The sequence below is a fragment of the Globicephala melas genome, chromosome 12 (assembly GCF_963455315.2).
Source record: "Globicephala melas chromosome 12, mGloMel1.2, whole genome shotgun sequence".
Lineage (NCBI taxonomy): Eukaryota > Metazoa > Chordata > Mammalia > Artiodactyla > Delphinidae > Globicephala > Globicephala melas.
In genome coordinates this window covers 5,081,487-5,095,076 of record NC_083325.1, presented here as the reverse complement: position 1 = coordinate 5,095,076, position 13,590 = coordinate 5,081,487, and the positions used below count along the sequence as shown (strand labels likewise).

Below are 13,590 nucleotides of genomic sequence, written 5' to 3'. Positions count from 1 at the left end.
GTGAGCGACTTCTGTGGGTGGAGTGTGGTGATGGTTGCCCTACTATGTGAATGTATCTAATGCCACAGAGCTGTACACTTCAAATTCATTAAATGGTAAATGTTATGTTTTATGTATTTTACCACAGTTAAAACGAAACAAAACAAGACCATGGGGAGGGCAAGGTCCGGGTCTCTAAACAGCCTTTGTTGTATCAGGAGTGGGTTAGGTTCAGCCCTGCCCTGAGCAGAAACCCTTTCCCTGTCTCTCCTTCACCCACCCCCCGGTGCCCGTGTCCAGAGGTTAGAGCTCTCAGCCAGGTGGAAGGTAGAGGAACAGACACTCAGATTTTGCTGCAAAGGTTTCCATTGATCTCTCCCTGGAACTGCACTGCCTGGCGCCAACCTGGAGGAGGACTGTGCAGATAGGAGAGTCCCCACCCTTCCTCCTTCCGCCTTCCACTTTCCAAGCAACTCCTTCTTCCCGTTTTGGATGGATCTAGTGACTTAAGTTGAGTGGAAGCTTGCAAGTCACCTGCCCAAGCCTCTCCCAAGTTCTAGGACCCCACTTTTCAGTAACCAGAAGGTGGGCAGGAGATGCAGCTGGAATCTGTCCTCTGAGGGGGACCTTAGCTCAGAAGGATGGTTGGAAACCAGGAGGGGGGCTGAGGGGAGACAGAGGAAGGAACGGCTCTCGGGGACAGAAGGACCAGCTGTTGTTTTCTTAGTTAGCGTTTCAGGCACCAAAGCATCAAGAGGATCTCTGGTTCCAGACCAGATCGTAAGCACAAATTAAAGGGAAGTCCTGAAAAAACGGCCAAATATTTTAACTCACTTTTTTTAAAATTCAAAGCAGCTGATTCCCCTCCTCCCACCTCCCACCCCCTCCTGAACTTCCAGACAACCTTCTCAGGACAATTTGGTCACATTTTTGGAAAAATAGTATTGAACAGGATATTTGAAGTTTTTCTGATGTCCCACATTCCAAACACATTTCGTCAAGTATAAACCTGTGTACATATTAGTTCTAGCTGTGAAGTTTTTGTTTTGTTTTTTAGAAGGAAGTAGAGAGTGGGAGAAAGAACCCTATTTCAGATTTAAATATAGATGTCTTAAAGTACCTAAGTTTTCAGGAGAATATTTAAAGGGAAAATACATGTATAAGGTGAGAACTTGAAGAAATGAGAAGAAATGAGATTTCTGAAAAATGCTCCCTAGAAGGCATGTGCACAGTGAAGGAGGGAAAGGCAACGTCCCGGACGTGGTTTAGGTATCTGGAGGGGACATGACATAGGTACCCAATGGCTGCCCTGCACTCTTGACGGAGCTGTCCTGACCCACACACAGCTTTTATAAAGGAGACAGGGACAGCCTGGGGAGGAGCAGATGCCAGCTTCTCAGACAGGCTCTGCTCAAACTGCAGCCCCATCCTCACTGTGTGATACTGAAAGTCACTTAACCTCTTAAAAACCTAAGAGATGAGGCTCACAATTTTCCTCCTCTCAGAGTGCTGTTGTGAGGATTAAATGGCATAACATGCAAAGAGATCAGCACCGTGACAGCACAGAGTAAGTTCTCAGTAAGTGGACGTTCCCATCCTTCTTGTTGCCGTCGTGGGCCAGACGCACGCTGTGCACGCCTCACATCCTCTGAAAGGAAGGCATCACGGCTGTTTTGCTACTCGTGACTCTGCTGTGGTCCTCTCCCATCCCTGTTTCTCTAAGATTAGCTATTTCAAGGTCAAAAGGATGAAACTCAGATTTAATGATTTCTGGTAGCCACCGATTAAAAATCAAACCTAGAGTTAAAAAATGAAAAAAAAAATCAAAACAAACCAAAAAAACACAAACAAACCTAGATAAAATCCACCCTTTTCATATCATAGTACCTTGGAACCTTCAGTTTACCATTGGTCTTTGACAACACAAAGCATCTTTTTGTGCTTTATGGCTAATGGATCTGATTTTGTGAGAAACACTCCCTCATTTCCCTGGGAGAGACCAGCCGGACGCGCAGGTTTCCATGCATTTCTGTTTATTTCTCACACCGCGTCTATAGCTTCTACTCCACCCCACCTTGGGGTAGCAACCTCGGAAAGGGAAAACCATGCTGATGAGAAAGGTGAGTGAGTGTAGGAGCTGGAACAGCAGGAGGACTCTTCTTCCCTCTGAGTTCTCTCGCCTGGATATGAAGTCTCCACTCTCTGATCTAAAGTCCTCTTCTTTCCTCCTTCGATTATCCTTTCCCAGATCATGACGGCAGTGACGCAGAAGTCCCCACCATCATGTTCAACACACACTCTCCAACGGGGTCACTTCAGGAAGGACAACGGACACAAGAAATAATCCCGATGAAGAACTTACACAGAGGAGGGAAGCCAGCCCACTTGGGCTATCAAAGAAATAGGACCCAAGAAGAACAACTGGGCGGGGGCAGAAGGGTGGTTTTGAGGCCCAAACCGCTCTTTCACGCAGTAGATGAGGACTTCGAATCTGGGGAGGAGAGTGAGGAAGAGGCCTCAGCCATTGGGTCCCGATGGTCAGCTGAGCACAGACCCGGCAGGGACCTCCAGGGATCCCATAGCCCTTTGCTCCAAAGCAAGTAATGTTACGGTCCACAGGATTGTGTTGGGTTTTTCCAGAGTCCATGTTCCGATTACTGTGAAAGAAGGATGTTCAGAGTTCTGAAGAGAGCAGTTGAGTTTTGTTCTTGTTTATTTTTATTTTTTTGATGTGGACCATTTTTAAAGTCTTTATTGAATTTGTTACAATATTGCTTCTGTTTTTTTTTGTTTGTTTGTTTGTTTTTTATAGTTTGGTTTTTTGGCCACATGTGGGATCTTAGCTCCCCGACCAGGGATCAAACCCACACCCCCTACATTGGAAGGCAAAGTCTTAACCACTGGACTGCCAGGGAAGTCCCTTGAGTTTTGTGTTTGTTCCTGGTTTTGGGAAGCTATTGTGACTCTCTAAGAGGCAAGGAGATTCTTCAGAGGACTGGGAACCGACTCGCAGTCTCTTCCACATTCTTAGCTGTGCTTAGCTGTGCTTTGTAGACGAATTCCCTGTGAGAGACAGACGTCAGTCACCCCAGGGGTTATTCACTAAATGTGTCATTCATGTAATTTATTGAGATACAAACATGATTGGTCAATAATTCCCCTTGAGGGCTTCCCTGGTGGCGCAGTGGTTGAGAGTCTGCCTGCCGATGCAGGGGACACGGGTTCGTGCCCCGGTCCGGGAAGATCCCACATGCCGCGGAGCGGCTGGGCCCGTGAGCCATGGCCGCTGAGCCTGCGCGTCCGGAGCCTGTGCTCCGCAACGGGAGAGGCCACAACAGTGAGAGGCCCGCGTACCGGAAAAAAAAAAAAAAAAATCGGACACACATAACAAACTTATGGTTGCCAAAGAGGAATGTGGTGGGAGGGGATAAATTAGGAGTTTGGGATTAACATATACACACGACTATATATAAAATAGATAACCAGCAAGGACCTACAGTATAGCACAGGGAACTCTACTCAATACTCTGTAATAACCTATATGGAAAAGAATCTGAAAAAGAATAGATACACGTATATGAATAACTGAATCACTGAGCTGTACACCTGAAACTAACACAACATTGTAAATCAAATATACTCTAATGTAAAATTAAATTAAATTTCAAAAAGAGGAAAATGTTAAAAAAAAATCCTACAGCTCAAAAAAAAAAAAATCGGACAAACCTATTTCTATTGCTTGCCTGAATGGTCTTGGATTTCAGTGAATTCTGAAGTTGGGTAAAGAGGCATTTCCTTGTATTCATCCTATGCAGAGGCTTTCCACCTTAAAAGGGATTCCACATGTTTTCTGGTGTTTGGGATGTGGTAAATATCCTTATTTATCCTCCCCAAACCTGATGTGATGCCATGGGAGCGCTTCTGTCTTTATTCAACCTGGTAAACGAGAAACGTAGGCTGTAGAAGGGAGTCCGCCATGACAAAGTGCAGATCAGATTCTAGATACTTTACTGTTCTCCCTTCATGCTTTTCTCTCTCTCATATCAGCCATATACTTCTGTGCTTCTCTTCTTGGAAGAAAATACAGGGTCACAGGCGTTAGAGCTGTAAAGACCACCTGAGTTCAGTGATTAGAATGACCCTTCCTACATAGGGGGTGAGTGCTGTGACAGGTGTGTGGCAAAGCTCAGGTCTTCAGCCTGCAGGGAGGCTTGCAGAATACTCTTCACCTACTCGGGTGCCTGCCACTCAAATGATTTGGCCTTTTAAATCAATACAGTTAGTTCAGAGCTCTGGCTCTGAAGCCAGACCACTTTTAGCTGTGGGACCCTGGGCAACTTAATTATCTTCCCTAAGCTGAAATTTGCCAATTGATAAAATAAGGTAATAATTTTATCTACCTCCCAGAATGATCATGAGGATTAAATAAGATAATATCTGTAAAATGCTTAGCTCAGTGCTTGATCATAATGGCTATAATTATTTAGGCTAAAATATATGTGTTCATGAGAGAGGACATACATTGGTTTAATCACATGAAGAGTGATGACAGACATCTGAGACCTTTCTGAGAGGCAGTTTGATGGACATAACAAAGGATACTTCGGGGCACTGGGAAGAAGATGTGACAGAATTAGAGAGCATTGAAAACCATCATCACAACTCGACCCGGTCGAGTCTCCAGCCATCCGTCAACCAACAGCACAACCAGAAATAAGGTCTGGGTATGGATTCATGTTTTTCAAGCAAAGCTCATTTATGTTTGTGTCATTACCTCAAAATTACTGCATTTCCTTGCTTTGGAGTTACCCTGGTGTCCAATTCTAATCATCGTTGATTCTCAGAAGTCAGTGAGTTGAGAAGCCCTGTCTCTGCATATTACGATAGGCACCCAGTGAGTAAGGGAAAACTCCTCTTTTTTGGGGAAACATCAATGGGCTTTCATTCTTCAACTTGGAATCTTTCCTATACGGGAATCTGTCCTCCAGAAAAGTGATTCCCTTAACTTATAAATATTAACTAGAGAGATAGGTGTTTAAGAATTTTAAGCACGGGGAAAAAAATACCTTCTAGTCATAACTTTCTAAAATTAGGAAAAGTTCGTTTTTAATAAATAAAATCAGTGAACGTATTGATGTTGTCTAAAGTTTTTGCAAGTATATTTTATCCAAGAATAATGTGGGTGGTTTCTTGTAGTTTTTAATTGTTCTTTCCTGACTAAACTCTGTCAAGTATCTTATTTCTAACTCTTCCTGAGAAAACCCAGCCATGCAGACAGAAAGCTCCCCTGTTAGAACATCAGTCACTGTTAATTGTTAATTGGGCCATAAGCCAAGGGGAATAAAAGAGATGCCTGCCTCAGTACTAGCTACTCCTCTAATTAGCAAGGGATATGTTGTTTCATCTGGCCACAGTATTTGATTTAATAAATTCTTTTTCTTTCTGAGACTCTAACCAGCTTCCAAGCCAGGGATGCTCAAGAAGTATGACAGGTGAGAAGTCACAATTTCCACCCCCCAGGCTTCTTACTCAACAAGGTAACTGGAACCATGTTGTAAAATGAACCAAGGGGGTCACTACTCTGTTTCCAGGCAGAGTAATACAGATCGCGAATCAAAATGGTTGGTCCTAAAATCAAGGTACATACTTCGTGTGCTAAGAAATCAGGCTTGACTAGAACAGTCATAATAGGCAGCATTTACAGAGTGCTTACTACATGTCGGGCACTATTCCAAATGCTTTTTATATGTAAATGCAGCATCACCCCATCTTTGCTGTGTTGCTGTTGTTCGTTTGTTTTTTGGGCACACCGCGTGGCTGGCGGGATCTGAACCTGTGCCCCCTGCAGTGGAAGCTTGGAATCCTAACCACTGGACCCCCAGGGAATTCCCAGCATCAGCCCATCTTAAGTGAAAGGATACAGGTTTAGAGAGATGCAGTAATTTGTCCAAGGTGTCCCTGCTTCCAAGGAAGACCTTGGAAACCAGGTCTGTCTGATTTATAGTCATTGACGTAAACTTTTTCCCTGAGAAGAATTGATAAGTGTCTCAAATCCACACATCATTCTATTTCTCACTTGGGAAGGATCCAATGGGAAGAAACAGAAACTCCACCCTGCCAGAAAAGAACTTTGCTTTAAAATGGAAATAAATACAGTGGAAGATGATGTGATTTTGAAAATCTGTCTTTACAAACTTAATAGATGATCTAAAAATCAGATGACAAGCAAGATTGATCATTTGTGTCGTTAAGATTATTTTCTGAAGACAAATAAAATGTTTTTGAGTGATTTTAAACGGAGTCTCTTTTGAATATCAATTGTATGTTGTTTCCAAAGACCTTTGTTCTTGGTTCCCAAATGGGGTCCCCAACCAGACAATCTCCACAGCCCTGGGCGGCTCTGAACCACTGCACTATGCTATTCACTTACGATGGAAATATAATCCGACAACCCACTGAAAGGATGGAAGACGGCAGGGAGAATGACTTTGACTGTATAATATTTAAAGAGGAACATATTCTTGGTAACTGTACCATTTATGGAAAGCGTACTTTGTGCCCTGCTTTTCACTAAGAACAGTACCTACACATTGTTAAACATTGAATTCTTAAAACAATCTTTAGAAGTGGTTATTATGATTGTTATCCCCACTTTGCAGAGAAGACACTCAGTCTCAGCTTTCACCGAGACACGGAGCTGGTCCAAGTTTTCATGGAAGACACACAAATGGCGGTATATCTACGTTGAGAGCTGTCTGCCTCCAGAGCCCCTCCCTCCATCCACTAAGCTGTAGTAACGGCCTCCTAGCTGTTGCAAAGGATACATTGAGTAACCTGAAAAGATGAATATGCCTTCTGCCACCACCATATGAATTCTTAAGATCACTTCACGAAATCAAGTAAGAGTTTTGGTCTTGTTTATGGACTGGACTACTGCCACTTCCCCAAGGTTCCTTTCTGTCTTACATGACGCTGAGGTTCTAACTGAAACTGACAGTGGCTATAGCCAAATTATTGATTCGGGAGTCTGCATCTTGGATTCAGCACAGTGAAGTGGAAACGTGAAATATCCTTTAAGCAATTTTTTATTTCAATATTTTTATTCCTATTGGCATATTATCTTTGAACTAATGGAAACACTAGAAATAGAGCCAGTTAGAAACTTTAAAAATAAGGGGTCACCTAGCACCATGGCCCTGGACCAGTTTAAAAGGAAGGAAGGCCTCACAGGGTTTCATTTATTTTGTTTCCTCACAGGAATTTTTCTGCGTAACTAAGAGCAAGTGAAACTCGGATTCTGGGTTTCGCTGGTATACTGTTTCACGGGTGAAGGCTGCCCTTGTTCTGAGTTTGTGCTTGTCCTGGACCTGGTTCAGGAAGCAGCCCTGTTATCTTACTATGCTATCTTCAAAAGGGGCTGTGTGTATGGGGAGGGGAACGTCGCCAGAGTTATAAATGCAGAAGTTAAAAAAACCCACAACGAATCAGAAAGAGGAAAGGAGGGGAAAATTCTGTCCTCCAAAAAGGGGATATTCTTAAAACAAGAGGACAAAAGGACAGGTCCTCAGCCAGGGACCCACCCACGGGAAAGTCACACAGAGCAGGGCAGTACAAGCCAGCAGTCTTAAGAGCATGGGGTTTAGCAAACAATGCTTGCTGTTCTCCACCCACACCCCCGGAGCTGAATTTCAAGTTCTGAATGTAGACAATACCGCTGAAATTCCTGCAGTCTCACTGCACCACACACACGGGGCTTCAGGCAGCTCTCTGTTAGAAATATCTGGAAAGATTAGGGAGTTTGGGATTGACATGTACACACTGCTATATTTAAAATGGATAACCAACAAGGACCTACCATATAGCACAGGAAACTCTGCTCAATATTATGTAACAACCTAAGGGGAAAAGAATTTTAAAAAAAGACTGATTAGGTTGGTGAATAACAACATGTCAAACTTGAAAACACTGGAAATAAAGTCTAGAAAGAATATTCATTACATTTCATTCATTACAAGAATGAAAATGAATATTTTCAAAGTAAAATACATCTATGGTGAATTGAGGTAATTCTTCCAGGTAGAGTGAGAGAAAATAAGCACTTTGAAGAGGACCTCACAGACAGGGGTTAGGCATCTCATAATGACTTGAGGAAGGAGGATGAATTTGTTGGAGGAGAAAATGTGTAATTGGGATTACATCTCATTCGAGTCTTCCTAGTGCTTAGGGTAGACTCAGGAAAACTTCATACCCAGAAAGAGAGTTTTACATTTGATAAATTATTTTCAAGGCCAGGGATGCTGCCCACTGTCTGCTTTTAGGTTATAAACTCTTTGAATGCCAGATATAAAGAAAGCCCTGGGGAAATGTTCCTGCATTAATGTCCTAATAAGTCCTAAGATCTTTATCCATTCCACTGTTGATGGACACTTAGGTTGCTTCCATGTCCCGACTATTGTAAATAGTGCTGCAATGAACATTGTGGTACATGACTCTTTTTGAATTATGGTTTTCTCAGGGTATATATATGCCCAGGAGTGGGATTGTAGGATGATATGGTAGTTCTAGTTTTAGTTTTTTAAGGAATCTCCATACTGTTCTCCATAGTGGCTGCACCAATTTACATTCCCACCAACAGTGTACGAAGGTCCCTTTTCTCCACACCCTCTCCAGCATTTATTATTTTGTAGACTTTCTGATGATGGCCATTCTGATCCATGTGAGGTGGTACCTCACTGTAGTTTTGATTTGCATTTCTCTGATAATTAATGATATTGAGCATCTTTTCATGGCCAAGACATGGAAGCCATCTAAATGTCCATCAAGAGAGGAATGGATAAAGATGTGGTATATACATACAACGGGCTATTACTCTGTCATAAAAAAGGCTGAAATAATGCCATTTGCAGCAACATGGATGGGCCTAGAGATTATCATATTAAGTGAAGTAAGTCAGACAGAGAAAGACAAATACCATATGATATCACTTATATGTGGAATCTAAAAAATGATACAAATGAACTTATTTACAGAATAGGAATAGACTCACAGACATTGAAAACAAACTTCTGGTTACCAAAGGAGATAAGGGGGGAGATAAATTAGGAGTTTGGGATTAACATATACACACTACTCTATATAAAATAGATAACCAACAAGGACCTACTGTATAGCACAGGGAACTCTACTCAATATCTTATAATAACCTATAATGGAAAAGAACCTGAATATATATATATGTGTGTGTATACATACATATCTGAATCACTTTGCTGTACACTTGAAACTAATACAACATTGTAAATCAGTTATACTTTAAAATTATACTTTAATTTAAAAAAAGGAAAAAAAATAGTCCTAAGATCTAAGTGTCTTAGAGAAGTGGTCCAAGCTTGGCATAGCACTCCATGGTCAGTTTTTGCAGAGCTTCGGAACTCTCTCCAGGATGTCATTGAGTGTGGGCACCCGGCGGTAAACCCCTCCTCCCTGGCCTGTCTGGGGGTGACCCCACAGCCTTCTTTTCCAATGGAGCAGCATGGAAGAGTTCGGAATCAGAAGGTCCGGGTTGGAGAAGTAGCTTCATCACTTGGAGTTTGTGAGATGTTGACCGAGTGCTTGAACCTCACGAGTTACTCCATGTAAGTAAATTGAGGGTGATGACATCTACTCTCCCTACGCTCCGAAGGGCTTGTGACTTTGGAATGAGGCCAAGAGATTAGCAAACTCTGAAGTATAGAGCCTGCATCAGTCTCGAGCTAGCAGAAAATTTCTGTGGTTATGAAAGTACTTCAGGAATAAATATAACACAGCGGTTAACAGCTGGGGCCCAGGAGTAAAGCAAACCTGAATTTGAATCCTTTTTTGTGGCTTCGTAAAACTTTACTTGGGCAACTTGTTTTAACGTCTTCAAGCTTTTAGCAGAGCTATTGTGATCTACTCAGTGCACAGTAGACTTTGCCTATTACCACAGTGAAGGTGTTAGTATATTTTTGCAATTGGGGGGGCAAATGGAGTCAAACTGCTAGACCCTGTGAAAGGGTAAGGTTTTTTTTTTTTTTAAGGTAAAATCATGACTCTCAGAAAAAAAGAAGAATTTGTTAAAGATTATATCTAACTTGTTAATTAATGAGGGAACCAATACGGTGTATCAAAAGAAAATTCAAAACCCTCCTCATTTATAGGCAATCAGAAATGCTGAAAAGAAATGACTGATAGATGCAAAATAAGCTTTCAGCACAGAGGAAGAGAAATCAATTGTCTCTCCCCCTGACGGAATCCACTTGCCTGTCTATGGGCAAAGAATACTTGCAATGCTATTAGTTTTCTACAATTTAGCGTTGTAATTAGCCGAAAGACTAAAACAACAGCGCTTATTAGCTGATTAAAGTTAATCTAGAAATAAGAGAAAGTGACCTTTTTGTACTCTAATGTTGTGAATTTAAATTCCCATTTGCTAAAAACCGATGGGAAATACTATAACCCAGAAAGTTCCTGTTTCTCTGGCAAAGGGGATAAACATCATTCAGATTACAACTATCTCTTGCTTTTAGAAAGTTTAAGCCATTTTGCTTTTATGAAAGACCTGTTTTATTAGGTCCTGTTTTAAACAGTCCTGTTTTATTAGGACCTGTTTTCGCTAACCGGAAGAAATCTGAAGAGGATTTTTGCTTTTATGAAAAAGCCATTAAGTGAAAACAGCTTTCAGCGTTGGTTTTGCAGCGATCCCATTACAGAGGCAGCGTGCACCCAGAGCCCCTCGGAAACACCAAGTTCCTTCCCCAAGAACCACATTCGGCGTCTCAGCATCAAGCCCCCATGGCTTTGAACTGTATCTGATCATCTGTGCTTTATCTCACTTTATTTTAAGCATCCATTAGCAAGAAGTGTCCTAAGGTAATTGCTTCTTTGCTTTACACCATTTCGGCTTAGGAAAATTTCGTACTGAAGGCTCTATTTTCAGATACCAGGGGAAACCGGTATTGCCTACTCTTCAAATTTGCAACTAATTCAAATTTGACTCCTTTGTCTTTTCAGCAGACTTGACACTGTGATTTCAATAGATTTGATACTTAAAGAATCGATGTAGGACTTCCCTGCTGACGCAGTGGTTAAGAATCCTCCTGCCAATGCAGGGGACACGGATTCAATCCCTGGTCGGGGAAGATCCCACATGCTGCGGAGCAGCTAAGCCCGTGCACCACAGCTACTGAGCCCTCGCGCCACAACTACTGAAGCCCGTGCGCCTAGAGCCTGTGCTCCGCAACAAGAGAAGCCACTGCAATGAAAAGCCCGCGCACTGCAAAGAAGAGTAGCCCCCACTTGACACAATTAGAGAAAGCTCGCACGCAGCAACGAAGACCCAATGCAGCCAAAAATAAATAAGTAAATAAATAAATAAATTTATAAAATAAAAAAAAAGAATCCATGTAGTGCACTGATCCAGCTGACCCTCAGATTAGCAGTGCCTTCGTTTGATTGTTGCTGACTTTGTCCGCAAACACCCTAGGATGCACTTCATTTTAGTTGTCTGTTTAAAACTCTTCCTTATCCCAGGAATTGTGTTTACGTTTGTTTTTAAGCTACTCCCAACTTTCACAAAGCTGTCCTAAAAATGCAAAGTTTTCTCTTATTCCATTATTCAGATCGTTCATTTCATTTGATGTATTGGGTGCAGCAGTGGTTTGGGGTGTAATTGACGTGGTATCAAATTACAGCTGTGTAACCTTCAAACTGTGGGAACTTAGACCAGTTACCATAACACTTTGAACCTTGTTTATTGATATATAAAATGAGAACAATACTATTACCACTAATGTGAGAAATAAATGAATTCATGCATGTAAAACCCCAGGTAAGGTATCTATCAGGCCCTAATTGAAAACAAACAAACAAACAAAAGTTACACTTATCCTCTATCCAGGAAGAATATGTGTGTGTGTTTGTGTGTTTGAGAGAGAAAGGGAGAGAGACAGAGAAGAAGAGAGAGAAACTAAGGTACTAACGATATTTTCTTTGTGTAACTGGTTTTGGGCACTCTGAGCTCTTCCTTGGACAAGATTTCTGTGCACGCCCATTTGCCCTATATGGACAATTTTCCCCACACTTCCTAAAGAGAGAGAGCTATTTAATTATTGACAGCACTGATAAAACCGAATCAGTATTTTTCAATTTGTTTTTGTTAACTTTCAAAAATAAAAAAAATATAAAATATTTTGGTATAAGGCACCATATGACAACACTTAAATGGAGCCACTGGCCTGGTGATGTTTGCCTGTGTATACTTTTCTTCTTGTGGTCACACGAGCTCCCAGCTCTGCATCATTTACTTAGATGATTTTTTTTTCTTTATGATTGGTTATAATTTCTTGTGTGGGTGCTGGGATTAAAAGAAAAAAGTCAAATATCATAAATTGTAATGTATATAAGAGTAGCTAGAAGATTCTGATTATCCCTCATGTGCCCATCACCAGCTTCAACAAATACTAATTCATGGCCAAGCTTATTTCACTCTACCCATACATTGACACCACATCCACATCCATCTGATGGAAATTCTCACACATCAACTTATCTGTAAATATTTCAATATTTATCGCTAAAAAATAGTAACGGCAGTATTGTGAAAACAAAACTCTGTTAGCATTTTCTACAAAGATTAACTAGGATTTTATCAGAGTTAAGAAAATGTTAAAGATTAAAATAATAATTCTTATTTTTACTGTATAATAATGGATACATTAAAAATATCTGTAGCTCAATGTAAATTATTAAGCAAAACAGTAAAATAAATATAGATGAACCAACAACTCACTTGAAGAGCTAGAACAATCCTGATGTCATTGCATGTGTTCTTTCTTTATCCCAATCCCTGCCTCTCCACCCTGTCCTGTGGTGACCAATGTTCTAAATTTTACATTTATTTTTCTGTTTGTGGTTTTACCCCAGACGTTTGCCCTGCTGACACCTTGGTTTTAGCCTCGTAAGACGTATTTCAGACATATCACCTCAAGTGTTATAAGAGAATAAATTTGTGTTGCTTGAAGTCACTACTTGTGAGATACTTTGTTGCAGCAGCAATAGTAATGTAATTGTTCATTTTTAAACCATTAAGTTGTGGTATAGCATATTATACTCTTTTGAAACTGACATTTGTTAACTATTAGATTTCTGAGTCCTCTAAATTATTGTAGCCAGCCACATTCATTGTTACTGATGCATAATTTTCCATTGTGAAAATATACTATGGTACGCCCACTATATATAAAACCTATCAAACATTCTCTAGGAAAAGCTCCTAAAAATACAATTGTTAAATCACAGAGTACGTTAACAGTAAAATTTAAAGATGTTGCCAAATAGTGTACCAATTTACACCACCACCAAAAGTGTTTTAAATGTTCTTGTTATTTTGTATTTATACCATTCTTTGGTATTATTGAACATTTTTTTCCTCTAAAAAAATAGTGTACAGACTATTTTGGAGAAAACTGTAAAATTTTTTGAGGTGATATTAATGAGGACCCAGTTCAAGTGAGAGAATGGATTGGAAGACTCAACATAATAAATATATTAATTCTCCCTGAATGTGTCTGTATATTTAATGAAATCTAAATA

General features: G+C 40.8%; 1 protein-coding gene across 1 annotated transcript in view; it reads left to right on the top strand.

Moving 5' to 3' along the window:
* The window catches only part of SLC9A4 (solute carrier family 9 member A4), a 57,653-nt gene extending 54,833 nt beyond the window's left edge, over positions 1–2,820 (top strand). The window contains exon 12 of the mRNA XM_030838683.3: positions 2,228–2,820. Coding sequence (XP_030694543.2) covers positions 2,228–2,583 — 356 coding nt within the window. The 3' untranslated portion in view covers positions 2,584–2,820. The remainder of the gene's footprint in view (positions 1–2,227) is intronic.
* The last annotated feature ends 10,770 nt before the right edge of the window (positions 2,821–13,590 follow it).